We start from the raw sequence: 27,816 nt of genomic DNA on the forward strand, positions 1-27,816 counted from the left end.
AGGAAGCCAACTGGAGTCCCATTAGGGAATGCAAATTCCCCATGTGCACAGCTGAAATGTTGGGGTCCAAATGGCACAAAATGTGATAAAAACATCGCTTTATGCTGATGCCTGTGTTAAGAGATGAATTTCAGAGTGTCTCTAGTAAACGTTTGTTGTTCTTGATTCCACCCACAAACCTGTCTTGTTCCACCCATGAGTGACCATGTGGAATTCAGGCATCCCCAAACTCAGCCCTCCAGATGTGGCCCTCCAAACAGGACCAGTGGTCAGGGATGATGGGAAATGTAGTCCTAAAACATTTGGAGGGCCAAGTTTGGGGATGCCTGATGTAGATTCTGTCAATGCCAGTCATGACCCCTGACCCATTAGAATCCGCTCTGCTCTCTGCCCTCTCTGGTCTTCCCCAGAGAGGCAGTGTTTTGAAGTCTATGACATGGCAACCTTGGGCACAACCTCAGTGCCAATACAACAGAGAGGACCATCCTAACTTGAACCAGGTCTTGCTATTGGGCTCTTAGTTCTATTTATTCCCAACTAGTGATTGGGTTTTATTGTACATGAAGGCACCGCTTCGTCCAGTAAGCAAATAGGGACTACCTTATACAACTTGCTTTTATTTTATATTTTGGTGGTGGGAGTTTGCTCTTTAGCTGCATTAATTCATTGTATCAGTAGCCCTAAAACAGATACCAACCATCCACATCTGTAGCAGCCCTTGAAGTTTCTGGAATAAACAGCTGCAGGTGAGAAAGATATCTCTCAAACAGGCGACTCTTCTCCTTCCTCTGTCTCAGCTACTGTAGTCAGTGCATGCTAGAAGTCAAGAAAAAAGAGGGGAGGAGAAAGAGAGAAAGTTATCGTTTATTGGAACTCTTAAGATGATCTGTGAAAAAGCAAAAAAAAAAAAAAGTGTTTAAATGGCTGTCAGACTACTCAGTGAACAAAAACTCAACCCAAACATTTCAGGGGGTGTTTCTTAGAATTTATCAGATGATACCCGGGGTCCCTCCCAGTTCCACGATTCTGCAATTCCATTATTTTAATATCAGAAATGAGTTCAACTGGGGAAAAGTTGCCTAGAGAGATCGTTGCAGGGAATGTTATGTAGTAAGTTTGGATCCTAGAACAATAGGCAGGTAGGATCCTAGAATGCAACAACTGATTGGCTTGCAGGAGAAGACCAATCAGGCTCTAGGAGGAAGTTAATCAGCCTATTAGGCTGGTAGGATCGGAGAATGCAACAACTGATTGGCCTGCAGGAAAAGACCAATCAGGCTCCAGGAAGGAAGCAGAATCAGCCAATCAGATGGGACTCATTGCGTAAATAATGTATATAAAAGCCTGAGGTTTGGGGGGCAATTCAACCACTGTTTTACAAGCTGCGATAAAGAGCATGAAATCACTGCAGGACTCTGAGTATATTTCAGGTAGGTAAGCATCAGATAGGGGGAGATCTCTCTATATATTTTATTCAACCACTCCCTTTATTAGCAAAAAACCCCTTGCTTTTTTGTTGTGTTTGTGGCAGATTTTCTGCCATCATATCTAGTTTGGCCCTATAATAACCAGGGCACCAGAGAGTATTCTCTCATTACTGGATCCTTGCATTTTGCCACTTCAGGAGGGATGGGACTGAGGTTATCTCCTCCCTCCACTCACCCAGACCATGTGCAAGTATCGGTCCTCCGGAGACAAAACGCTTGAAAATGACTGCCCCAGAAGAGGAGCAGAGGTGAGCAGCACCGCTCTCCTTGCTTTCTGCCCACACTCTAGTATTCCAGAAACCCTGGCATGAGTGTCACACCAGTAGCTCACGCTCTCAATGGAATCACGCACTGGAAAGGAGAACTAACTTCCAGAGGATATGGCGATGGTGGTCACTACTTAAGTAGCTGTAAAAGGGGATTAGGAAAATTCACGGAGGATAATAAGACTGTTGGTCATATGAAACCAACAACGCCATGGGATCTCTACATTCAGAGGCAAAATGTCAATGAAAACCAGTCACTGGAGAGGAGCAACAGGAAAGGGCTCCTGCCTTCGTGTCTTGCTAGTGGCCTTCTTAGAGGAATCTGGTCGTACTTACGTCAGATTGTTCAATTTCATCTATCTCGTCAACTCTGCTCAGATGAGGAGCCCCATATTTGTCAGTCAGCTCAGCTAAGGTTTTCGACGGTGTCTCTTTCTCAGCAGCTGCCTTTGCCTACAATTCAAATTCCATTTTCAATACCACGGCAAAGCCAAGCGATTTTACGACGTATTCAGCTGAACAAAGCCGTAAATATGTGAGCACATGAAAATCAAGGTGCAAGCCATTCCCCAGCTCCTTTCTCAGACCATTGAGCTGAATGGGCAGTATCTCCTGTGCACAAAAATTTCATTGAAACAAATGGGACCTGTTTGAGACACACAGCAGCACTTGAGACCCACTGAATTCCTCCCTCTATTCTCTGAGCAATGTGACTAAGACAATGAGCCACCATAGTCAGCAGAGGCCAATTCTGACTGATTAAATGGTTGCTTGTTTTTCGACGAAAGCATAAAAATGTCTTCTTCGGGAATAATTTAAATAAATTGGTGATATGTAACTTCCCCCTGCTCCACTGCCCAGCAGCTACTGGCTCTTATTGTTATTGCACATGTCCTGTTTTAAAGGATGGGAAAACAACTATGGCTTGGCTTTATGTGCAAACTCATCCTTGACCATGGTTTGCTTGGCTCTCCTAACCTAGATGTTCACCAAACTTCTAATGCAGGAGGCAAGAACACTTGGGGGGGGGGCAGATCACAGGAGAAACAAGCCATTCAAAGCTGCTGGAACATAGTTTGGGAGACGGCTATTTGATGAGTGTTGGCATGGAAAATAGAAATGATCATCAATGACATTTTATCCTACCTCCAACTCTGCTTGTAGTTTCTGCTCCAATAGAAGCTGCTCTTCTCTTTCTCTCTCTAATCTCTCTTGTTCTTCCCTTTCTCGTTCCATTTGTGCCTGCAGCCATATCATGCAAAAGTGCAAGTTGGTGAAAAGGAATTTCTCCCTTGATGTGCTAGTCTTTTTCTTTCTTCTTGATTTGCAGGGAGTTTTTGCATGGCAGGTGGGAGGGGGGGTGGCATTAAAAAAAATGAGACCCACCAGCCGACTTAGCATTGTGTGCAAACTGAGCCAACTTCTCTGGTGTTCAGTTTAGATTGGTCAATGAAAGTAAAAATCATATAATTTTGCACTTCCTTGCTTTAAGGTCACAGAAAAATTTAAAATCTTATGCCTTCGTTCCATGTTTAATCAAGGGTCCCCCCCCCCACCTATGTATGAATAAATAGTTTATATCATTTAAAAAGGACCAGTTGGCTTTGATTTATGAATTGTGGGTTGGGATTAGAGATCAGCCAAAGGAAAAATATCCGCCCATCCACACATGGGGAACACAAAGGCTGCAATCCTATACACAGGTACCGCGAAGTAAAGCCTACCGAACTCAGCCAGATTTACTTCTCAGAAGACTTGTACAGGTGTATTAAATGAAATTGCATTAGCTAGCGCAAAAGTACATTTCTGCCCAAACTTTACAAACCCTGCCAGTGTCTCTTAATTCATCTCTGAGATATGAGTTCTCAAAAATTATCAATGTATAACCTCAGAACATTCAAAAGAATCCCTTGTTGCAGGCACAATGCTCTTCTGTTCATAAAATGGAAGGCTCCGGTTACCCCCTGGTCCTCAGGAATGTGTGGATGCTAGCCACAAAGGGGGGAAATATCAGATCTTTATAATAATGCCCCCTTCTGGAAGCACTCACACGCAGCTTGGGCTTTTTGACTGTTTCTCTATTTGGTTACTCTGCCCTACCTGCCTCTCTTCTTCAAGCTTCTGCTGAAACAAAAGTTCTTCTTCCTTCATTCTTTCGATCATTTCCAGTTCTCTTTTGGCCTCCTCACGCTCTCGCTCCAGATCTTCCCTTTCCAGTTTCCTCTGGAAATGATTGTTTTTTTAAAAAGTCAGCATAAGAGAAAATAGAAAAGGAGATACAGAGTTTCACATCCCTGAGTAGCAAAAAGTTCAGGCGACAGAAAATGAGAGGCTCAGATCTATTGCTAAGCAAAAGTATCTGGACTTTACAGTAATATCTTGTCTGCTTACAAATATGCAAGCAGAGCAAGCAGGAGTGCAGTTCCCAGCCTAATAATAATATTAATAAATTAAAATTTAAAAAATGGAAAATTTTGCTTGTTGAGGACTTTCTCTAGCTGCAGAAAGGGGCATAGCTCAGCCTTGACATCTCTATGGTGTAAAGCTCTGCTCAAGCATTATTAACAATGGCAGTAGTGAACACCTTTAATTTAATAACAGGAATGCCAGGACAGGGAATGGGAACGAAGTAATTTTAGCTCCTGCCCTGAAAGTATGTGTTATCTCATTCATGGCTCTAGGATTATCAACTGGCCATTCAGCAAGCATCAAATGATGCAAAGCCGATACTTGTGTTTTCACTTAACACACACAAGACTGTTCCCCTAATATAATAACCAGCATTAGCATTTAATATTTGAAGAGCCTGACAATATTAAGTGTAGAAGCAGAAGACTCACATGAAGTGCATCATCCATATTTTTTCGATATTTATAAATCCACCATGCCAAGTACAGGATTGGGTCTGCTGGCCGACGTTCTGCCACCTCGGCAAGGCCCTCTGCCAAGCATCTGCCTAGGCATTTTTTGAGATATGCAGTCTCCATTTTCAGTTCTCCAAGTATCTGTGACGGCAATTAGTCCTTTTGGATCTAAAAATGGAGGCAAGCAGTGGGAGGAGGAGGAAAACATTTTGAATAATAGATGTACATTACAGTAATGTAAGCTGCTTTGACAACCTTTACCAGTTGGTAAAGGTTGGCAAAAAATTGCCAAGATATTTAAAGAAACCAATAAATTAATAGCTAGCTTTGACCTGGGTGGAAATCTATGATTAAAGGCTTGCTCTGTAGAACTTAAAGGCTGCAATTCCTAAGAGTTTGTTTCAGGTTAGTGCTATCCACCCCTGAAATCCTTCTGCATAAGCCCCGTGAAAGTGGACAGGAGCCACAGAACAGAACAGAAGCCAGACTTTGGGATGGATCAGGCCCATGGTAGGTAATCCAACCACATTGATGTGTAAACTGACCTTCAGTTGAATTAGCTCAATGCAGATTCCAGAGCCTATTCAAACTAAGTAGGTACTAAACTGCCATTTGATATCTACTACTTAAGAACATGGAAAGAGTACTTACTAAAAGACAACTCACACTCATATGAAGAGGACAACTTTGTTCCTGATGCAAGGGTGACCAAACCCTTGCTGGTATTTTCTTCACTCTTGTCTAGAAAAATAAGCTCTGTGTGTATCCAAAGATGGAAACAGTTAAGTCTGGGTGCTGATGTTTGGTATCCTAGCAACGGACCAGTGTTCTAGCCCTATGCTGCTATCTCCCTGAAGATTCTGTATCTCCTTCCTTCTTGGATAGATAGTATTTCTTTGTGTTTTTTATTGTTATCAATTGGAAAAAGGAATATATGAAGTTGAAATGTTTACACTGCATTACTTTATATTTGGATATCTGTATTAATGTGGGTAATTTATAAGCTTGAACATTACTGTATTCAGAAAAGGAATGCTTTTAAAAACAAACCTCCACCTTTGAAAGATAGGTTAAAAAACCCTTTTATTCCTTTCCTTTCCTCTAAGGTAAACACATCAGTATTCCACTTGCAACAAGAAATGACAGGTACTTGTTTTGACCCACATTATACAAGCATCTATCAATAAATTAATGCTAATTTCAGCCTCCAGTATATACAGCTAAGTGGTTCCCTTAGCCAATTAGCAGCTGCAACCAAAAGGTAGGAATCATACACACTGTTTAGGCTGTTAAACTGGGTGCCAGACCCCTCTAATCCCTGGATCCAGCAAGTGTTAGAATTTAATCAAGGCTTCCAATTCATGGAATAGCCAAGCTAGCCTCCTAGTGAGGGTGATAGCTTCTGTGACAAGCCATTAAGGGGGATTAAGGGGTTTGGTGTGAGACAGCAGGTGGGTGGGGGTCCTTCCTTCAACAGATAAAGCCAGGATTTAGAGTAGAAAGATTCAGAGCAGTGATAGGACCTAGAAGTAACGTAGCAAGGTGGAGAAAGTGTCAGAGAGCACTGTTTGATGTCTGTTTGAGTCCAAGGCTGCAGTTATGGGAGAAAAAAGGGTGATGAGGCTGGGATTGTAGGCTCAGTGTGAAAAACCCATATATCATAAAGACACCATAGTCTCCACTGTGTTTCATTCCAAAAGGAAACATGAACCCCGGGGGAACACCTGTTATCTTGCACTGCTTGAAGATTGGAGTGACATGCAACAACACCAAAGAAGGAAGGGGACACATACAGAAGTGATACAACTTCTGTTGGGCACACCAAGTGTTCACAAATACAGATGTTCAGAAATAGCTGGTGGACTTCCACAGCAATCTGTGAGGAGTGTTCTACCACCACATTTCTTTCTCATGCAAGTTTGTGCAGGCTTTTGTACTGCACTTTTCTTTAGAAATCCTAGAATAGTGATTACTCTCAAGTGGAGCTGGGCCAAATGCTTTTAATCACTATTTTGCATTAAATGTCCCTGGCCTCAAATGTTACAGTCCAATCCTATGCATGGTTACTGAACAATAAACACAACTTTATCCAATGCTGCTTACAGTTGCAGGTTTAACATACCATGTAGTAAGCCCCAATTGGATACATTGGGGCTCAGTTCAGGGTAACTGCATATTGTATTTAGTCAGTGATTTTTTTCCCTTAAAAAAATGTTTAGGGGTACTCTCATTTTCCTACTTATATTGAAATACTCCCCCTCAATGAAGCCAAACTTAGATTCACAAAATGTTTAGGGGTATGCGTCCCCCTGTGTCCCCCAAGAAAAAAAGCACTGGATTTAGCTGTTAGTTACTTTTCAATCCAGGTTCTCAATGTGTAACTCAGCTGGTTAGAGCATGGTGCTGATAACGCCGAGGTTGCAGGTTCGATCCTTCTATGGCACAGCTGCATATTCCTGCATAGCAGGGGGTTGGACTAGATGATCCTCAGGGTCCCTTCCGACTCTACAATTCTGATTCTAATACATAAAAGCTATAGACTGAAATAGTACACGGACAGTGCTTTCTGGCTTACAACCCAGGCATCTGGGAATGGGTGAGGTGTATTGCGCATTTGAATTTCTGCTGCGGGTACTGGTTTCATTTGTAACTGAAGTCTATATTTTGTTTTGAGTTTTTGGCTGTGTATATATATATATATATATATATATATGGTCAAATTTTGGTTTACACTGTGTACATTTCCACCCTGGCACTTTTGAATGAAGAGCGGGTCGTAAATACTTTCAATAAGCAAAAATGTTGTTTAAAAATTAACCATTTCAAAAATCGTGCTGCGTAGTTGGGTTCAAGCTCGAACTCTTCTTGCACAGCAGCGCCTTCCAGTCCTGGAGAATTGGGCTCTGCTATCTCCTCCTATGTCCATCTCATGTACAACCAGCTAGTGTGCTTTTCTGTTTCCACGGTAATAATACACAAAACAGGATATCCCGACGAGAACAAAGGGATTCTCTGTCTCTGTCTCTCTCCTTTCCTATCTCTCTGCTGCAGGCAGGGAGACGGAACGGGACCCTGAAGACGACAGCAGCAGGGCTTCTCTTCTTTTTAACCCCCGCTTCTTATCTCTTTTGATGCCGGGAGACGGAAACAGTAGGAGTGCGGCGATTAAGCCAATGAGACGGCAGAAGCAGCACGTGCGCGCGCAGCCGAGACGCTTGTGGACGTACTGCTCCGCCTCGTGGGCGGGGCTGTGCCGAGTAAGGCGTCCCGGTTGCTAGGAGACGGAGAACCCGAACCCTCGCGATCGGACCCCATAAGGTAGCGTGCAGTCCGGCGAAACTTAAGCGGATTCGAAGGGGCGCTTGGCTGGATAGTGATACGGTGCAGATTTATTTATTTACTTTGGAGGGCTAGTAGCATTAATGTCTTTTATAAAGCTACCTAAAGAAAAATTAAAAAATTCTGTACCGGGCACACATTTCTTCTTTTTTTTTCTGAATTAATTTTTAAGTAGACTTTAAAAATAAATGGTTTATTTAATTGGCTGCGTTGCAAAAGGCTTCCTTGCAAAGTTTTAGAACTTTTTCTCTTTTGTCCCGTAAAAGGTAAGGCTTTGTTTGGCGTTCCCCAATCTTTGGGGCAAGGGACGCGGGTGGCGCTGTGGGTTAAACCACAGAGCCTAGGACTTGCCGATCAGAAGGTCGGCGGTTCGAATCCCCGCAACGGGGTGAGCGCCCGTTGCTCGGTCCCTGCTCCTGCCCACCTAGCAGTTCAAAAGCATGTCAAAGTGCAAGTAGATAAATAGGTACCGCTCCAGCGGGAAGGTAAACGGCGTTTCCGTGTGCTGCTCTGGTTCACCAGAAGCGGCTTAGTCATGCTGGCCACATGACCCGAAAGCTGGACGCCAGCTCCCTCGGCCAGTAAAGCGAGATGAGTGCCGCAACCCCAGAGTCAGTCATGACTGGACCTAATGGTCAGGGGTACCTTTACCTTTTAATCTTTGGGGCACCCACCGGTTAGCAATCACAGTTTCTTACCAAGTCTTTGGAAAAGGAATGATCAGGGGTGTTAATAGAATCACACACTCAATCATGGAGTTGGAAGGGGCCCTGAGGGTCATCTAATCCACCCCCCTGCAAGGTGGGGCTCGAACCCACAGCACTGAGATTAAGAGTCGCATGCTCCACCAAATGAGTGTAGCCATAGTTCCTGTGAAGGGCTGTCAGGATCGCCAAGGTGATGTGATCATTGTGCTATTCAAATATTAAGTAACTGGTTGGCTCAGTGGGTTAGAGTGTGGTGCTGATAATGCCAAGGTTGCAGGTTCGATCCCTGTATGGGACATCTGCGTATTCCTGCATTGCAAGGGGTTGGACTAGATGATCCTCAGGGTCCCTTCCAATTCTATGATTCTATGACTGGTCTCTTCTCTTTTTCCTGCTCCTTTTGCATATACAGTGGTACCTTGGGTTACATACATTTCAGGTTACAGACTCCGCTAATCCAGAAATAGTACCTCGGATTAAGAACTTTGCTTCAGGATGAGAACAGAAATCGTGCTCCGGCGGCGCGGCGACAGCAGGAGGCCCCATTAGCTAAAGTGGTACCTCAGGTTAAGAACAGTTTCAGGTTAAGAACGGACCTCCGGAATGAATTAAGTACTTAACCAGAGGTACCACTGTATTTATCTCCCATTGGATTTGTGGGAGGCCTCTTCCAGCATCCCTCCTGTGCATGCAGAGGTGCATCGGCAGGGCAGCTTCTTCTGCCAACTGGTTTAGCTCCGGTAACTATCTATAAAGGTAAAGGGACCCCTGACCATTGGGTCCAGTCGTGGCCGACTCTGGGGTTGCAACGCTCATCTCGCTTTATTGGCCAAGGGAGCCGGCGTACAGCTTCCGGGTCATGTGGCCAGCATGACTAAGCTGCTTCTGGCGAACCAGAGCAGCACACGGAAACACTGTTTTACCTTCCCGCTGGAGCGGTACCTATTTATCTACTTGCACTTTGACATGCTTTTGAACTGCTAGGTGGGCAGGAGTAGGGACCGAGCAACGGGCGCTCACCCCGTTGCGGGGATTCGAACCACCGACCTTCTGATCGGCAAGTCCTAGGCTCTGTGGTTTAACCCACAGCGCCACCCGCTTCCCTTGCCCCAAATAGGCGGTACCTATTTATCTACTTGCACTTTGACATGCTTTTGAACTGCTAGGTGGGCAGGAGTAGGGACTGAGCAACAGGAGCTCACCCCATCACGGGGATTTGAACCGCCGACTTTCTGATTGGCGAGTCCTATGCTCTGTGGTTTAACCCACAGCGCCACCCGCGTCCCTACTAACTATCTATACCCATATATATTACAAATTTAATAAATTATAACAATGTTTTCATTCGCTGCAGAAAGCAAAGTATGCTTTGAAAATACAGCTGAGATGTATGAAAGTGCAGGGAGGACGGAAGGTAAAGAAACCTGATTAGAGTGCAGGATCTTGGGAATTATTTCCGGAACATTGATTTTATTAACTTGGAAGGAAGGGATGTGATCTGGCAAGAGTTCACCCAATGTACCATACCCATGCAGAGCTTGGCACAAGATGGGGATGGATGTGAAATACCTCAAGGAACGCATAGGAAGATGTTTGGCTGAGGGACTTGCAGAAGCGGCGGACCGTCGGCCTGTGGACCCAATCGATTTCCTGGCACACTTTATTTACAACTACAAGAACAGATTAAATGAAGAAGAAAAGGTAATGCATCTTTTCTTAATTTAAAAGCAAATGCTGAAGAAAGCTAGCATCAAGGAGACAGGATTTCCATTAATCCTTTGTGCGTTTCCCCAATACTTTGTGCTTTTTTTAGAGGAGGGTAGAGAGGGCCGAGCTGGAACGTGAGCATGAAGAAGCCCTTGCAGAAGCGAAGAGGATAGAAAAGCTGAAAGCAGAAGAGCTCCTGGTTGCCAAGAAATTTGAAAAACAGCAGCAGGTCTGAAACCCTTTCCTAAGCAATATTAAGTTTACCATATGAATAGGTGAGATGATCTGTAATGAAAGCAGAGGGCCCAAAATAAGCCAGTAATACCATTGTAGTGAATGGCTATTGGGTTTTAAATGATGAGTGGCTGAGACACCATCAATCATTTGTTTTAGTTAGTGATACGGAAGGAGAGGAGGGGGGGTACCTTTTCTCTGGTTCTCCCCCTTTTCCGAAGCGGGCCCGAGGCGATGACCTTAACGGTGCCCAGTTCCTGAAACCCCACACTGTTGCACAAGCACCACACTATACCCCTTTGACCCCATAAAACGATATTCTTCCTTTCATATACGGGCGGAATAAGCCCTTCTTTTCTATGCCTTTCCTTTGCCTTATTTTATTATGGGTTGACCGTTTCGAACTGCATCCTCCATTGACTATAATGGCTGCGCCTCAGCCAATCAGGAGCGTGCATTCCCCTGCAGTAGCTAGCCCAGGGAGCTCTTGCACGCCTCATTTAACCCCCTGACAAGCTGATGACGGCTCCCCGCTGCGAGAACAATGGAACCGAAACCAGCGACCTCGTAAAACTGTCAAAGACAGGTTACAATGTATCCATTTGTTTCCGTTTCCAATATACAATATACACTTGGCCGGCGAGGCGGCCGAAACCTTCGGAAAATGATATAAAATCAGCCAAAGCTCCGATTTTCTCCGTTTTAACATCATTCTACTCTCTCCCCTCTGGACTCCATGTTGCCGCCTCACTGCCATAATCCCCTGAGACTCCATGTTGCCGCCTCACTGCTATAATCCCCTGAGCGGCAGGTCACGTACTCAGGAAGACCTTAATCTGATCCAATCATTCCGTCAAGCCCTTCCTCCGGGCAATGCCAGGTGATGGGCGATGCATATCTCCACCATTGTCTTGCCATCACCTGTACTCAGGGAACGTTTATGCATATTTCTTTCTTTCTGCTACCCCTACATTACGGAACTGCTGATCCGTGCTACCCCTACGTTACGGAACTGCTGATCCATGCTACCTCTACGTTACGGTACTGCTGATCCATGCTACCCCTACATTACTGAAATGCTGATCTGTGTAAACCTCCACCCACATTACTGAAGTGCTGATCTGTGTAACCCCACCTTTCTGTGATGTATTCGTGACGTCTTCTGCACTGTATTCTGGGACTTGGAGGGAACTTTTAAAAGTTTATGTCGCCCCATTATCGGGGTTCAATGCCATTTTGAACCTGTTGCGCAATAAACTTTGGATCTCCGTTTATTGCTCCTGTCTCCGGCTGAGCTCATTTCTCCGCTAGGACCCGCGGACTCCGTCCGACGAGCCGGGTGGCAAGGGTAACTCCGCACCTGGATTTTTGCCGTAACATTTGGCGCCCAACGTGGGGCCAGGCGGTTCTCCCGTGTTGCTGACCGGGGGCCCCGAAGTCTTCAGCCGGCACCAGGCCATTTGCCTGGGAAGATCCTTAGGACCCCCGGCCATCTCCCGGGCGGTAATCGAACGCCCCAGGGGTTCAGCCGGGGAGCAAAAGGAATCCGGCCGGCATATTCATCGATCCCGGGATCAACGTTGAAGACTCGTGAGTATAGTAGAGAAACCCAGTGCACTGGTGGATAAGGGGGTTGGAATCTCCTGGCAACTGAATTCTCTGCCCTCTTCTCTATCGATCTCTCTCACCCTACTTCTCTTGGTCCGTTCGGCGAGAGGTAACGTGGACCACCGCTCGACCCAAAGGGGGGTTCTGAGCTCTATCTCCTTCTTCTCCCAAACTCTCCAGTCAGCCGCACCAATTAGGGTCCGAAAATAAGACGGAGAGACCCGGCTTGAAAAGATAGCCGACTCCCCGCAACGGACATCCTAGTTGAGAGCAAGGGGCTGGAATTCTTTTCCGAACTTCCCGAGCGCCCTTACGGAGGGGGCAGGAAGGGGTCTTGCTGTCTGTACCAATCCCAGCCGCACCGGTCGAGCCACGTAACACGTGAATCGTGCGTGAGCCCGCTTCCGAAAGCAAGGGGGATTTTCCGTTCGAAACTCTATCAAGGGATCACCCGATCTGGCACCGCACTGCGCGGGCGTTCAGTAGGGCCCCTCTTCCTGAGATTGACGATAGGTAGGAGGTTGCCAGGAGGCATAGCCCAGGGAGGATTGGGCGGGACTTGGCAGAGTGGAAAAGGAACCCCAGGAATTGAAATTAAGAAAGGAAGGAAATAAGGAATAAGTAGAAAAGAGCTCTCAAACCCCTTATTGAAAACCCTCTTACCCCTAAGTAAACCCTAACGACCTCCCTTCTCCCTCTCTTACCCAGACACGCGTGAACAAAATGGGTACCCAAGCTTCCAAGCATGAGCGGACTCACTCCGGGAGGAAGGCTTCAAGGAAGCCATCCGAATCCCAGAGAGACCCCGACTCCCCTCTTGAATTTGTCATCTCTTATTGGAAGTCTATTCCCGGGCACAACTTGTTATCGAGGCAGAAATTAGAAGATCTATGTAAAGAAACCTGGCCTGCCGGGACTGCCAACGCGAAGCCTGAGTTGCGCTGGCCAACAGGAGGCTCTTTTAATGAAGGTCGCCTGAAATACCTAAGAAACTATTTGATAGAAGAAAGACCTCGTCAACTAGACTACCTAGCCGCCTTTGAAACAGTCAGAGGATTGCTCCAAGTTACAAAGGGAGCTACGACCTACCAACTGCCTATCTTAAATCATGGAAGGCCGTCTCTGCCCCCCCCTTACGAAGGGCACCCTATAGACGATTCTGTGGAACAAGCACTCATCCCCTTCTACTACAGGCAAAACGCCCCACCCGCCCCAAGCGACGGTCAGGACAATGACCAGGGTGGTAACGATAGCAGCGAAGAGACAGGGGAACAAGGAGCACGGGGGGGGGGGCGAACCAAATAATGACCAGACAACGGACCAGAGGGATGCAGAGTGCCACCTCAGAAAATCTTAGCTCCCAGGCAAGAACCAGGGAGGCACAAGGTGCTACCGCAGAAAACACTAGCCCTTTAGCACGAGTAAGAGAAATACAGAACACTATCTCAGAAAACATCAATTCCTTAACCAGAGAAATACAAAATGCTACTCTAGAAGGCTCAAACCCCTTAGACAGACCTGAAGGGGCCCCAACAACGTCAAGGCAACCGGACTCTACAGCCGTCCAGATGCCCTTAAGGGCTTTGCCGATCCCGCCGTTACAGCCAGACGGACCCCCCCGAATGGTATATACCCACCAACCATTCTATACGGCAGATTTAGTAACTTGGTCGAATCAAATGCCATCATTAAGAGACGACCCGGATAAATGTCACCGCCAGGTTAGCGCGATATTTTCAACCCATAAACCGACCTGGCCAGATGTACACGTTCTTTTGAACGCGCTTTTCAACGAGGCCGAGAAAGCGGATATTTTAGCCAAAGCTGGCGAAGCGATTGAACTCCCAGATTACCAGACAGGTCGTCCAGCAGGGTTAGAAGCACTCACGGCCCAATGCCTCCGCACCGAACCAACATGGGACTATAACACTACAAATGGGATATGGTGCCTAAATTTGTTTAAAAAGGCCATTTTGGACGGCATTAAGGCCGCTGGACAACGCACCGTCAATTGGACGAAAGTCCAAACCGTGCTACAAGGGGCGAATGAACACCCGTCTGATTATTATACAAGATTGGTGTCCGCCATAAAGACCTGGGGAGGGATAGACCCAGAGAACTCCCAGCACGAAGTAATAGTGACAGCGCTAAATCAGTATATAATTCACGGGACGAGAGGAAGAAAAAAGATCCTAAGTCTGAAGTTGAACGAGTCCTTGCCCTCAGCATGGAGTTAAACCCCAACAGGGGCAGGGGTTTCGCCCGAGGAAAAGGAATACGGGGAGGAGGGTCTTCCAATCCCCATAGACCCTGGGGACCTACTACCAGCGGATGCTTTTATTGTCAAGAAGAGGGACACATTAGAAGGTTTTGCCCCTACCTCAATAACACAGTTTACGCTACACCGCATCCTAAAACAACCCATGGATATGGAAACCCACCGCCCGTCGCCTATAATCCTCAGACGGCTCCCGCCCCTTACAAACCACCACCGCCTCCAAACGCGCCTACTCAAAACCAAAGACCCCTACCAGGACCAAGGACCCAAATGCCCGCAGTCACTCCATCCACACACCCGTGGACGAACGCCACAGCACCTCCCTTACACCCCCCTAACCAACCCCCTCCAGATGACCAAGAGAATTATTGACAATTAGAAGGGGATCCCAATCAAACCCAAACAATCTGCCCAGTTCTAACGTTGTCCTCCGACGAACCGTTTTGTACTATTGAAATAGACGGCCATCCATATCAATGTCTATTAGACACCGGAGCTACCTTCTCCACCTTAACTGATAGCCACTTAGAACCAAGTTTGGAGACAAGAAAGGTCATGGGTCTGGATGGGATACCCCGTACTTGTCCATTATCACGTCCGACTAAAGTCACCCTTGGACCCCTACTGGCTGAACATACCTTCCTTTTAACGAGCAGCCCAGTAAACCTCTTAGGAAGGGACCTACTTTGTAAATTAAACGCAACCATTAAATGTTCCGAAGAAGGCATCTACTTATACATGCCAGAGGAATCCATTCCCGCCTTCCAAGGGATAATTGAAGAAACAAAAACTGACAGGCAATTTCCGGAACTCCCTCCCGAACTGGAAAGTGACTTGCCCTCCTCTCTATGGGGCACGGAGTCAACCTCAGTAGGCCTCCTATTGTCGGCAGCCCCAGTAAAGATCACCTACAGAACCGACTTGCCCTTTCCATGTACCAAACAATATCCGTTGCCCAAGGAAGCCATCGAGGGACTAACTCCTATGATAGAGGACTTCCTAGAGAAAGGCATCTTGATTCCCTGTGCATCCCCATGTAATACTCCGGTACTCCCAGTAAAGAAACCATCGACAGAGGGCGCCCCAGTACGGTACCGTTTTGTACAGGACTTGAGGCTGGTGAATCAATTCGTGATTCCCCGCCATCCAGTAGTGGGCAACCCAAACTCCCTCTTGAACGCCATTCCAGCAGAAACCAAATGGTACACTGCTGCAGACCTGTGTTCCGCTTTCTTTAGTATTCCCCTGGACCCAGCTAGCCAATTCCTTTTCGCTTTTACCTGGGGACCCAGTCAATTAACTTGGACGAGACTACCCCAAGGATATGTGGAATCACCTGCAATATTTTCGGCCATCTTACACCAAGATTTACAAGATATCCATCTCCCAGCAAGCTCCGCCCTCTTGCTTTACGTAGATGACCTCCTCCTTTGTTCCACCAGTGAGGAAGCATGTAAGAAAGACACCAAGCATCTCCTTTCGGAATTAGCCAGAAAGGGACACAAAGTATCACCAAAAAAGTTGCAATACTGCAAACAAGAAGTTAAGTACCTCGGGCATATCCTAGGAGTAGGCACCCGAAGCTTAGCAACCGATAGGATCGAAGCAGTCACTAAAATTCCCCTTCCAAAAACTAAACGACAACTTCGAGGATTTTTAGGAATGGCTGGCTTCTGCAGAGCCTGGATCGCGGGTTATAGCGAAATAACAAAACCCCTATCCGCAATGACCCGCCAAGATCATCCAGACACCCTAGTCTGGGAAGAAGAGGCATACAAATCTTTTGAACGATTAAAGCGAGAATTGAGGTCCGCCCCTGCCCTAGGCTTACCCGACTACAGGATCCCATTTAACTTGTTTATCCATGAACAAATGGGGGTAGCCTCAGGGGTATTGACTCAGCCATTCCGAGACCAAGAAAGACCCGTAGCATACTATAGTCTTCAATTAGACACCACCGCAAAAGGGGCAGTAAGCTGCCTAAGAGCCATAGCCGCCGCCGCGATCCTCCTTGAAAAGGCTCAGGAAACGGTCCTGGGACATGAAATCACCGTCCATGTGCCCCACTCCGTCTCCACCCTATTAACTCTGAGAGGCTGTCATCATTTTTCAAACTCTCGACTAAATAAATATGAAGCTCTTCTACTAACACCATCAAACGTCACTATAAAGAGAGTTAACTCCCTCAACCCAGCCACCCTTCTTCCTCTTCCCGAGGATGGAACCCCACACCATGACTGCGCGACCATAGTCCGCCAAGCCGAGAAACCCAGAGAGGACCTAGATCACCTACCCTTAGAAAACCCAGACTTAATACTCTATACAGACGGTAGTTCAAAAGTTGTGGAAGGAGAAAGGAAAACAGGATACGCTGTAGTCACGGACTTTGAAGTAGTAGAATCTAATCCGATAAACCCGCAATACAGTGCCCAAGCTGCAGAGTTAATAGCACTCATACGTGCCTGTGAGATCAGTGAAGGCAAGCGAACTACGATCTACACCGACAGTAAATACTGTTTCGGACTAGTCCATACAACGGGGCAGATATGGTTACAAAGAGGCTTCCTAACCGCTGCGGGTTCTAAAATTTCACATTCCGCCTTGGTAGAGAGACTACTGACTGCTATCCACCTACCTACCGCAATCGCAGTGGTCCATTGTAAGGCTCACACCCGTGGTAAAGACCCTATCTCGAGGGGTAACAGGCGAGCTGATAGAGCAGCCCAATCAGCCGCACTCCGCCCCCCTAACAACGAATCAGAATTCCAAGCCTTACAAATCCCACTCAACATAGATCCCACACAAATTTACAAAGAAGCCCCCGAAGAAGAAAAGACTCTCTGGCGCTCTGTGGGCGCAATCGAACAAAATGACGTTTGGGTTCTCCCTGATGGCAGAACTGTCCTTCCAAAGGCCTGGGTTCCAAAATTAGTGAGGGTCCTCCATCAACGTACACACTGGGGAAAAGGGAGACTGATAGAACATGTTAAAAGATCCTGGTACGCTCCCGGACTTGCAGTCGCAGCCACGACCGCGTCAAAGAACTGTGTTACCTGCAGCTCCTTTAACCCCAAACGACAACCCAGAGCACCGCCAGGAGCCAGGCTATGGGCATTCGTCCCTTTCGAAAGTCTGCAATTAGATTTTATCGACTTACCACACTGTCAGGGTTTCAAACACGCCTTGATCATAGTCGATAAACTCTCCTCCTGGGTAGAGGGATTTCCCTGCAAGAAACCCACCGCCTCTGTAGTGGCCAGGGCCCTCCTACAGGACATTATCCCTCGATTTGGGGTACCCCGTCGACTAGACAGCGACCGAGGAACCCATTTCACAGCTCAAATAGTACAACTGGTGGCCAAAGCCCTACAAATAAAATGGGACCTTCATACACCTTATCACCCACAGTCTTCAGGCCAAGTAGAGCGCATGAACCAGGAAGTTAAAACACAATTAGGAAAGCTATGCAAACTCACTGGGCTGAAATGGGTAAACGCACTTCCACTAGTTCTCCACAATATACGGAGTGCCCCAACTGGACCACTGAAACTATCTCCATATGAACTTTTATTTGGGAGACCCCCTCCCATTTATAACACTTTATTTCCACTCTCAGAACTTGAACTAGGAGAAGCAGAGCTCACTAACTATGTTATTCAGCTCCAGACACAGCTACAACGTCTCCACCACTACGCGGCTATCGAAGGACAAAACCTGCCCATCGACGCCCAAGCCCACTCCTTCGAACCAGGCGATTGGATCCTAGTCAAGGTCTACCAAAGGGCACCCCTTCAACCAGCGTGGGAAGGCCCCTACCAAATCCTCCTGACATCGCCAACCGCCGTGAAAGTAGGTGAGAAACACTCATGGTTACACCACACCAGATGTAAGTCATCGCCACCCCCCACGGAGACGGAGGAAGACGTCGGCGACGACTTCACCTTTTCGACCCCCCCCACTCCACCAACCTCATACATTGACGACGACGACGACCAACAGACCGGACCAGATCGGGGCCAGAATCGGGCCCAACAGACCGGACCGGATCGGGGCCAGAATCGGGCCCAACAGACCGGACCAGATCGGGGCCAGAATCGGGCCCAACAGACCGGACCGGATCGGGGCCAGAATCGGGCCCAACAGACCGGACCAGACGCAACTCCACCCAATTGGACATCCGAGATCGTCCCAGATCCCAACTCTATCAAACTACGCTTGAAACGCCTTTGACAGCTCCTTTGACAGCGCGCCTTTGACAGCTCCTTTGACAGCGCGCCTTTGACATCCCCTTTGACAGCGCGCCTTTGACAGCTCCTTTGACAGCGCGCCTTTGACAGCTCCTTTGACAGCGCGCCTTTGACAGCTCCTTTGACAGCGCGCCTTTGACAGCTCCTTTGACAGCGCGCCTTTGACAGCTCCTTTGACAGCGCGCCTTTGACAGCTCCTTTGACAGCGCGCCTTTGACAGCTCCTTTGACAGCGCGCCTTTGACAGCTCCTTTGACAGCGCGCCTTTGACAGCTCCTTTGACAGCGCGCCTTTGACAGCTCCTTTGACAGCGCGCCTTTGACAGCTCCTTTGACAGCGCGCCTTTGACAGCTCCTTTGACAGCGCGCCTTTGACAGCTCCTTTGACAGCGCGCCTTTGACAGCTCCTTTGACAGCGCGCCTTTGACCGCTCCTTTGACAGCGCGCCTTTGACCGCTCCTTTGACAGCGCGCCTTTGACAGCTCCTTTGACAGCGCGCCTTTGACAGCTCCTTTGACAGCGCGCCTTTGACAGCTCCTTTGACAGCGCGCCTTTGACAGCTCCTTTGACAGCGCGCCTTTGACCGCTCCTTTGACAGCGCGCCTTTGACCGCTCCTTTGACAGCGCGGCTTTGACCGCTCCTTTGACAGCGCGCCTTTGACCGCTCCTTTGACAGCGCGCCTTTGACCGCTCCTTTGACAGCGCGCCTTTGACCGCTCCTTTGACAGCGCGCCTTTGACAGCTCCTTTGACAGCGCGCCTTTGACAGCTCCTTTGACAGCGCGCCTTTGACAGCTCCTTTGACAGCGCGCCTTTGACAGCTCCTTTGACAGCGCGCCTTTGACAGCTCCTTTGACAGCGCGCCTTTGACAGCTCCTTTGACAGCGCGCCTTTGACAGCTCCTTCGACAGCGCGCCTTCGACAGCCCCTTTGCTCCTCTGAAAGTCCGCCTTCGACAGTCCTCTTGACGACTCCCTTTCGATAACTCCTCCCCTTGACAATGCCTCACCATTCCCGCACTTTGATTGTGAACCTCTCTTTCATCTCCCTCGTCTATGGAACTTTGGCCCGATCTCCAGCTACACCCATGGATCATTGCACTGGACTAACCACGGACTACCATTATATGGACTATCATAGAGTCGAAACCGGTGGAAAGTCAAATCCCGCACGAATGGGGGACTTTGACTTTTGCCTCCCAGAGTCCCGGACATTGCTGCGCCATTCCTTGGTACCCCGGTTAACTGACAACGATTACTGGGAACTTTTCATCCGGGACAAATACGTACATCGAATTGGGTCAGCAGCAGTCACCCTTGACCATTCCTACTACCGCCTCACCTGTAGGAACGGAACTCATTTCCTTTATGGCAACGGCGAACTCCTGAGGAACCCAAATTGGACCGCAGTCGAAAACGGAGGGGCCGCTTCATCTTACACCGATTCGACAAACCCCTCTGATAACCTGATTTTCGGATTCCAATGCCTCCTCATGACCCCAAAACCCCGAAAACCCCAACTACAAGGACTTTGCCTGAGAGGATTTTGCTGTCTCTGGAACCTTGGGGTCACCCACGACTGGAGAGGGGCAGAGTATTTAGAAGGGTGGTATCATCCGGCGCATCCCTCACGCTCTCCCACTTGGGATAACGTTGGTCCCCTGAGGTGCGGGGGCATAGCCAAGGACAGGCGACTCCTCAATACCACCGACCCACTTCATCCATTCGGCACGGCACCTCGCCAGCTCGGCATAGATCCTGCCCTTCCGGGGGAGGATCTCCTTTCCTCTTGGGAACAGAACTCTTACATCAAACTCCTTGGCCAGGTGGCTAAAGAGGCACCCTATCCGGAGTGCTGGATATGTGCACACGCACCCAGCCACCTCCAACAAAGTCTTCCCCTTGTTCCGGTACCTGTGACCACTGAACAGTTCCGGTCTGGGGACGTCGCTTCTTGGAACCTGACTGCCCTGAACCTGACCCACCAATACCTCTACCTTACTGGCCCTACAAAGGGACCCCTGTGTCGCATTTTCACCGGAGAAGGGACTTTCATTGGGTCCAGCACTTGCACCTCCAACATAGAACTCTTACCCACCGGCCATGTCACCGTTACTGATATGACCGGATCCCACACATTCCCGAATCTCACCCTTGCTTGGACTACCGTTATCGGACACCCTCCAACCTGGCAGCCTCAGCCCGCTGACTCCATGCTGTTGCTTGCCTTTGCGTCCGGACGGATGGAATCATACCTCAGCGGCCTATTCTGGATATGTGGCCATCGCGCATACACCTGGGTGAGCCCACATATGTCTGGTTCCTGCTTTGTGGGGTACATTGTCCCCGGTATAAGGGTAGTCCCACATCTACCCCCTGGGAGACAGAGGAATAAGAGAGAACAGAAGGGGCTGTCAGATCTGTCCGATGTCGCTGCTAATGGGGAAACTGTCGGTCGAGCACTCTTCCCTGCCTATGGGGCCGGCTCTAATCATGTGGACATTCTCCGGCTTACCGACATCCTTCTAAAGTTCATGCAAGAGGCAACCCAAATCACAGATTCCTTGATGTCGGAGCTGTCAGAGGTGAGACAACTTAGTTTACAGACCAGGATTGCGACGGACTTTCTCCTGTCCAGTCAAGGAGGGACATGTGCCCTTATAGGCACTGAGTGTTGTACATACGTGACTGATCAGACTTTGAATATCACCGGACATTTAAACAATATTCATGAACTGGCAGGGAAGCTGGATGAGATACGACATGAAGGACTGTCCGACATGGACTTATGGGGATGGCTACCCAAGCTCGGATGGCTCCGACAGCTGCTTAAGGTGATATTGCTTACTGCCCTTATTATAGTCCTTTGCATCCTTGTGTTCTGCTGTGCTATACACTGTGTCTCTCCTTGCTGCTCTCTTCTCCGCTGTCCTGCTCCATCCGCCCCCCTTTCCCTCCGAGCCTATTCCCGTTCCCACAGCGCCCCCGTCTTCCCTGAATATGTGCAAATGAGACACCTGGGGGAAGGGGAGTACGAAATCACAGGGGTATAGGGTGCGGAGAAAGGATTTGCAAGTTCTACAGAACTTCAATGCAAATCTATCTCCGAATGGGGGACTGATACGGAAGGAGAGGAGGGGGGGTACCTTTTCTCTGGTTCTCCCCCTTTTCCGAAGCGGGCCCGAGGCGATGACCTTAACGGTGCCCAGTTCCTGAAACCCCACACTGTTGCACAAGCACCACACTATACCCCTTTGACCCCATAAAACGATATTCTTCCTTTCATATACGGGCGGAATAAGCCCTTCTTTTCTATGCCTTTCCTTTGCCTTATTTTATTATGGGTTGACCGTTTCGAACTGCATCCTCCATTGACTATAATGGCTGCGCCTCAGCCAATCAGGAGCGTGCATTCCCCTGCAGTAGCTAGCCCAGGGAGCTCTTGCACGCCTCATTTAACCCCCTGACAAGCTGATGACGGCTCCCCGCTGCGAGAACAATGGAACCGAAACCAGCGACCTCGTAAAACTGTCAAAGACAGGTTACAATGTATCCATTTGTTTCCGTTTCCAATATACAATATACACTTGGCCGGCGAGGCGGCCGAAACCTTCGGAAAATGATATAAAATCAGCCAAAGCTCCGATTTTCTCCGTTTTAACATCATTCTACTCTCTCCCCTCTGGACTCCATGTTGCCGCCTCACTGCCATAATCCCCTGAGACTCCATGTTGCCGCCTCACTGCTATAATCCCCTGAGCGGCAGGTCACGTACTCAGGAAGACCTTAATCTGATCCAATCATTCCGTCAAGCCCTTCCTCCGGGCAATGCCAGGTGATGGGCGATGCATATCTCCACCATTGTCTTGCCATCACCTGTACTCAGGGAACGTTTATGCATATTTCTTTCTTTCTGCTACCCCTACATTACGGAACTGCTGATCCGTGCTACCCCTACGTTACGGAACTGCTGATCCATGCTACCTCTACGTTACGGTACTGCTGATCCATGCTACCCCTACATTACTGAAATGCTGATCTGTGTAAACCTCCACCCACATTACTGAAGTGCTGATCTGTGTAACCCCACCTTTCTGTGATGTATTCGTGACGTCTTCTGCACTGTATTCTGGGACTTGGAGGGAACTTTTAAAAGTTTATGTCGCCCCATTATCGGGGTTCAATGCCATTTTGAACCTGTTGCGCAATAAACTTTGGATCTCCGTTTATTGCTCCTGTCTCCGGCTGAGCTCATTTCTCCGCTAGGACCCGCGGACTCCGTCCGACGAGCCGGGTGGCAAGGGTAACTCCGCACCTGGATTTTTGCCGTAACATTAGCTAAATCACATTTTTATTTTATAAAGATCATTAAAGAGCAGCAATCCAAGAAGACAATTGCAGAGTTATCTGGGAAGGATGGAGCACCAGTTCTGCAGAGTATTGAAGAAACTGACAAAAATCATATAAATGAAGTGAGTAACAACATGTACGTGGGTTTATTGTCTCAGAATTGCCTTTTAATAATGAAATTGGGTGGTTGAGTTTTTCACTTTGAGAGTAAAATCAGGCCATCAAAAAATAAGGGAGTAGTTTCTGCATACCCAGGTATGCAGAAGTATAAAAGTGTGTAAATGAAAAAGCTTTCTTTTTAAATAAAGTAACTGCTCTATGACCTTCCACGAACTGTGACCTTCCAAAAACGTGGGCACCGAGATAAGAAAACAGAGTAACTAATTGTTTGGTGAATGAATTTCTGGATTCACAATGAACATTTAAGACAGGAGCTCCTCTGTATTTCCTATCTCTATTGCTTGGAGTCAGGTGTGTGTGGCTGGCCACTTATAGCTCTAATGAAATCCTCAATTTCTCCATTATTTTTTATGGACATTTCTCACTTCCATCTGGGAACCTTAGGACAAAGGGAAGAAGCTGAGCAGATTGTATGAGTCTAAAATCTAAGTCTCTAGTCAATGCATGGAATCAGATGAATAAAATAAATTGAAAGAGAGAGGGAATTAATTGGTGTGTCAAGATCCTAAAAGCTTATAATATTATAATGAATAACATTAGTTTTGGATGAGGAGAGATGTAGGTCATGAGATTAAAGTCTCCTCCCCAGACTATACACCACTTGCCTCTCTTCTTCACCCTGAAGGAGAGAAAAAAGCCACTGTGACCTCATTATGATGCTGCCTCCCTAAAGGAGAGAGGCTGTCCACTGTGATCTCATGATGATGTTGCCTCCTTGAAGGAAAGAGTCTGGCCACTGTAACCTCATGATGATGCTGCCTCCATAAGGGAGAGAAAAAAGCCACTGTGACCTCATGATGATGATGCCTGCCTGAACGAGGGTGGCTGGCCACTGTGACCTCATGATGTTTATGTTAGGATACTGCCAGGGAGACATCAGCCATCAAGGCCCCACGCCGATGCCGGACGATCCATCGATCTCCCGTAGATACAGTATCAGTCAATTAGCGACACGAGCTTCCAGAAATAGCTTGCCACATTCCAGAGCTGGTGCACGCTCTTATCAGCAGAGTTCGCACAGCGAAAGATGCACTCAGGAGAGCATTATTTATAACTTTATTCAGCGTTGGTCAGAACAAAGAGAAAACATGACTGCCTGCTTCGATGTCTCAGACACAGAGAGAAAACGAAAGCAATAGACAAACATAAACTTCCTGTGAACAGGAAATACGCAGACTCTGTGACTCACAAAGCCTGCTCCCTTTTAAGGTGGAACGGAAATATCCTAACAGTTTATGCCTCCTTGAAGGAGAGAGGCTGGCCACTGTGACCTCATGATGATGCTGCCTCCTTGAAGGAGAGAGGCTGGCCACTGTGACATCATGATGATGCTGCCTCCTTGAAGGAGAGAGGCTGGCCATTGTGACCTCATGATGATGCTGCCTCCCTGAAAGAGAGAGGCTGGCCACTGTGACATCATGATGATGATGCCTCCTGGAAGGAGGGTGACTGGCCACTGTGACCTCATGATGATGCTGCCTTGAGGAAGGAGGGTGGCTGGCCACTGTGAATTCATGATGATGATGCTTCGCGGAAGGAGAGAGGCTGGCCATTGTGACCTCATGATCATGTTGCCTTCCTAAAGGAGAGTAAAAAGCCACTGTGACCCCATGATTATGCCTACCTAAGGGAGAGAGAAAAGCCACTCTGACCTCATGATGACGGAGAGAGGCTGGCCACTGTGACCTCATGATAATGCTGCCTCCCTGCAGGAGAAAGGCTAGCCACTGTGACCTCATGCTGATATTGCCTCCCTAAAGGAGAGAAAAAAGCCACTGTGACCTCATGATGATGCTGCCTTGCGGAAGGAGGGAGGCTGGCCACTGTGACCTCATGATGATGTTGCCTTCCTAAAGGAGAGAGAAAAGCCACTGTGACCTCATGATGATGTTGCCCTCTTGAAGGAGAGATGCTGGCCATTGTGATCTCTTGATGATGTTGCTTCCCTAAAGGAGAGAAAAAAAGCCACTGTGACCTCATGATTATGTCTCCCTAAGGGAGAGAAAAAAGCCACTGTGACCTCATGATGATGATGCTTCCCTAAAGGAGAGAAAAAAGCCACTGTGACCTCATGATGATGTCTCCCTAAGGGAGAGAAAAAAGCCACTGTGACCTCATATTGTTGTTGCCTCCCTGAAGGAGAGAGGCTGGCCACCGTGACCTCATGATTATGCTTCCCTAAAGGAGAGAAAAAATCCACTGTGACCTCATGATACTGTTGCCTCCCTGAAGGAGAGAAAAAAGCCACTGTGACCTCATGATGATGCCTCCCTAAAGGAGAGAAAAAAGCCACTATGACCTCATGATGATGCCTCTCTGAAGGAGAGAGGCTGGCCACTGTGACCTCATGATGATGCTGCCTTCCGGAAGAAGGGTGGCTGGCCAGTGACCTCATGATGATGTTTCCTCCCTGGAGAGAAAAAAGCCAGTGACCTCATGATGATGTCTCCTTAAAGGAGAGAGGAAGCCACTGTGACCTCATGATGTTGCTTCCCTAAAGGAGAGTTTACCACTGTATATACCACTGTATATACCAAGCACCCTGCACACACAAAATAATGAATATTCTCCCCAATTTTGTAGTCTTGGACATGCAAGGAGGGTAATTTTATTAGAAAAATTCAAACATGCAGTGTTACTACTGTAACTCTAGTCTGAAGAGGTACAGTTCAGGAGGGAAAAATAACCAAAGCTCTCATCTAGTGTACTTTTGTTGTTGCAGATAGGCTGTTCCATTCTGGGTTAGGTCCGACACTGGGGGTTGGAAAGGCAAGGTTGAAAGGCCACTTCCTGTAAAGTCGGAGTAGCTACCTATCGCTCTCCAACTTAACTTAAAAATGGAAACATCTGCAACATACGCAGAAATGCAACAACACTGTTGGATCACCCTGAAACAGGAAAAACAAAAACAAATGGAAACTATAAGTGTGAAATCAATCATCAGTAGGCGAACAACCAATATAAGGAGAGAGGAAGTGAACATTTGAGTCAGTGGGTGGGTGGAATGCCTGTATTCATAAGAACAGAAGGTTCACTAGATAAGAACGTTGTTTTCTTACTTTATTTATAAGGGAGTATTCTTTATTGGGTTGTAAAAAAGTACTGCCTCTCTGGGTGGGCATTCATCCTTGCCCAAACAGTCCAGCATATGCCACGCTGGCTTGAGGACTCAGTGAAGATCCTTATGGCCAAAGACTACCTTGGCTGAGGTTGAGTTATTATGAACATTTTATTATTTATTAAATATTTTTGTTACAAAATAATTGTATTTTAAATATTTTCTTGGAAGTCGCCCAGAGTGGCTAGGGAAACCTAAATTATTATAACTGATTTCAAAAGGAGAATTTTCATGGTGGTGTATGTCCCTGTGCTCATGTATATGGTGTTGATTTGTATTAACAGAAGAGAACAGAAGAGAAGGATGTGAGGATTCCAGAAAAACATGAAACTACTTCTGAGTCAAAGAAAGAAACCTTAGAAGACAAGTTGGATCAAGGTTACATCAGCGTTGTAAAGGCTGAATTGGGTGAGACACCTGGTGAGGAGAATATCAGCACAACTCTCCAGGAAGGCTTGACAGAGATAACCATGGATGAAGATTTTAATCGGATTCCGCAGGAGATGATGGATGACGGAGGTGAAAGCCGGTTGGAACATGATGAAGTAAATCAGAATGAACATGATACAGAAACAGATGACACGGAAGATGAAGAAGCCACTCCAGATGAGGAATCCAGATCCAGTCAAGAGCTGAATTTGGAGTAACAGTGCAATCCTAACTATGTTTACTCAGAATTAAGTCCCATTGAGTTCAGCAGGACTTTCTCACAAGATGTTGTGCATAGGACTGTGACCCAAAAATGAAAGCAGCAGCTTCTGAGTTGCTTTAGATTCTTCCCTTTCTCTAACTTGCAGTGTTCTGGGGTGGATGATCAAGGTGTTTACTACAGTTGTTGATTTCAGTAGAACTAAACCGCAAGAGTCCTTTTAACTTTGACATTTTCATATTAGGGAAAAGGTCACGCAAATAAACTTCAGGTCTAGATTTGTCAGTTTTCATTACACTTTTTCAAGTCTTTATTACTCTTGAGATGTGCATGATAGACTTACTCAGCTACTGTACTGTGCTTCTTAAAAACTCAATGGCGGTTGTCACATATCTTTGTGTCTCCACTAACTACCAGATGGTGTCGCCATAGCTTTGGAAACCAGGAGATGAATCATTGTGGTCTTTTATCTCATTCCCTGTTAAATTAGAAAGTTGAAGCTAGAAAGGAATATTTACAGAGGTAATTAAAATATCTGAGACAAGATCAGTGATAAACTAAAACTAGATTAAAACACACACCAATATTCTACATACAGGGGATGCTTGTCTAAGGGTAGTGAAGGTGCCCGCCTGGTGTCAATAGGCAGTGAGTTCCATAGCATAGGTGCTGCCATATTAGAAGATGGATTTCTTACCAGTGCAGAGCGGGTATTATGTGGCGCCACCTGTAGCAGTGCCAGTTCTGCAGACTGAAGCGGTTGAGTGAGTGTATGACGATCTCGCA

The 27,816-nt window shown here is 47.3% G+C and overlaps 2 protein-coding genes across 3 annotated transcripts; one reads left to right on the forward strand and one right to left on the reverse strand.

The window, feature by feature from the left end:
* Nucleotides 1-597: 597 nt before the first annotated feature.
* On the reverse strand, nt 598-5,438 carry LOC309341597 (DPY30 domain-containing protein 1-like). 2 transcript variants are annotated; one of them, XM_081861302.1, is made up of 6 exons: nt 5,284-5,438; nt 4,594-4,785; nt 3,854-3,976; nt 2,900-2,995; nt 2,090-2,206; nt 598-816 (listed from the first exon to the last, which is right to left on the reverse strand). In XM_081861302.1, exons 2-6 carry the CDS (start codon nt 4,738-4,740, stop codon nt 763-765), a joined length of 537 nt encoding a protein of 178 aa, XP_081717428.1. In that variant the 5' UTR covers nt 4,741-4,785; nt 5,284-5,438; the 3' UTR covers nt 598-762. The 2 variants fall into 2 exon arrangements, with proteins under 2 accessions (XP_081717428.1, XP_081717427.1); XM_081861301.1 differs by having other exon boundaries at nt 5,269-5,428.
* Nucleotides 1,415-27,311, forward strand: LOC309341592 (uncharacterized protein). The gene is made up of 5 exons (XM_081861291.1): nt 1,415-1,434; nt 10,201-10,364; nt 10,477-10,599; nt 23,098-23,205; nt 26,666-27,311. The coding sequence occupies exons 2-5, from the start codon at nt 10,212-10,214 to the stop codon at nt 27,026-27,028; spliced, it is 747 nt and encodes a 248-aa protein (XP_081717417.1). The 5' UTR covers nt 1,415-1,434; nt 10,201-10,211; the 3' UTR covers nt 27,029-27,311.
* Nucleotides 27,312-27,816: the final 505 nt, after the last annotated feature.

Source organism: Podarcis erhardii (genome assembly GCF_964252035.2).
Source record: "Podarcis erhardii genome assembly, chromosome: 5".
Lineage (NCBI taxonomy): Eukaryota > Metazoa > Chordata > Lepidosauria > Squamata > Lacertidae > Podarcis > Podarcis erhardii.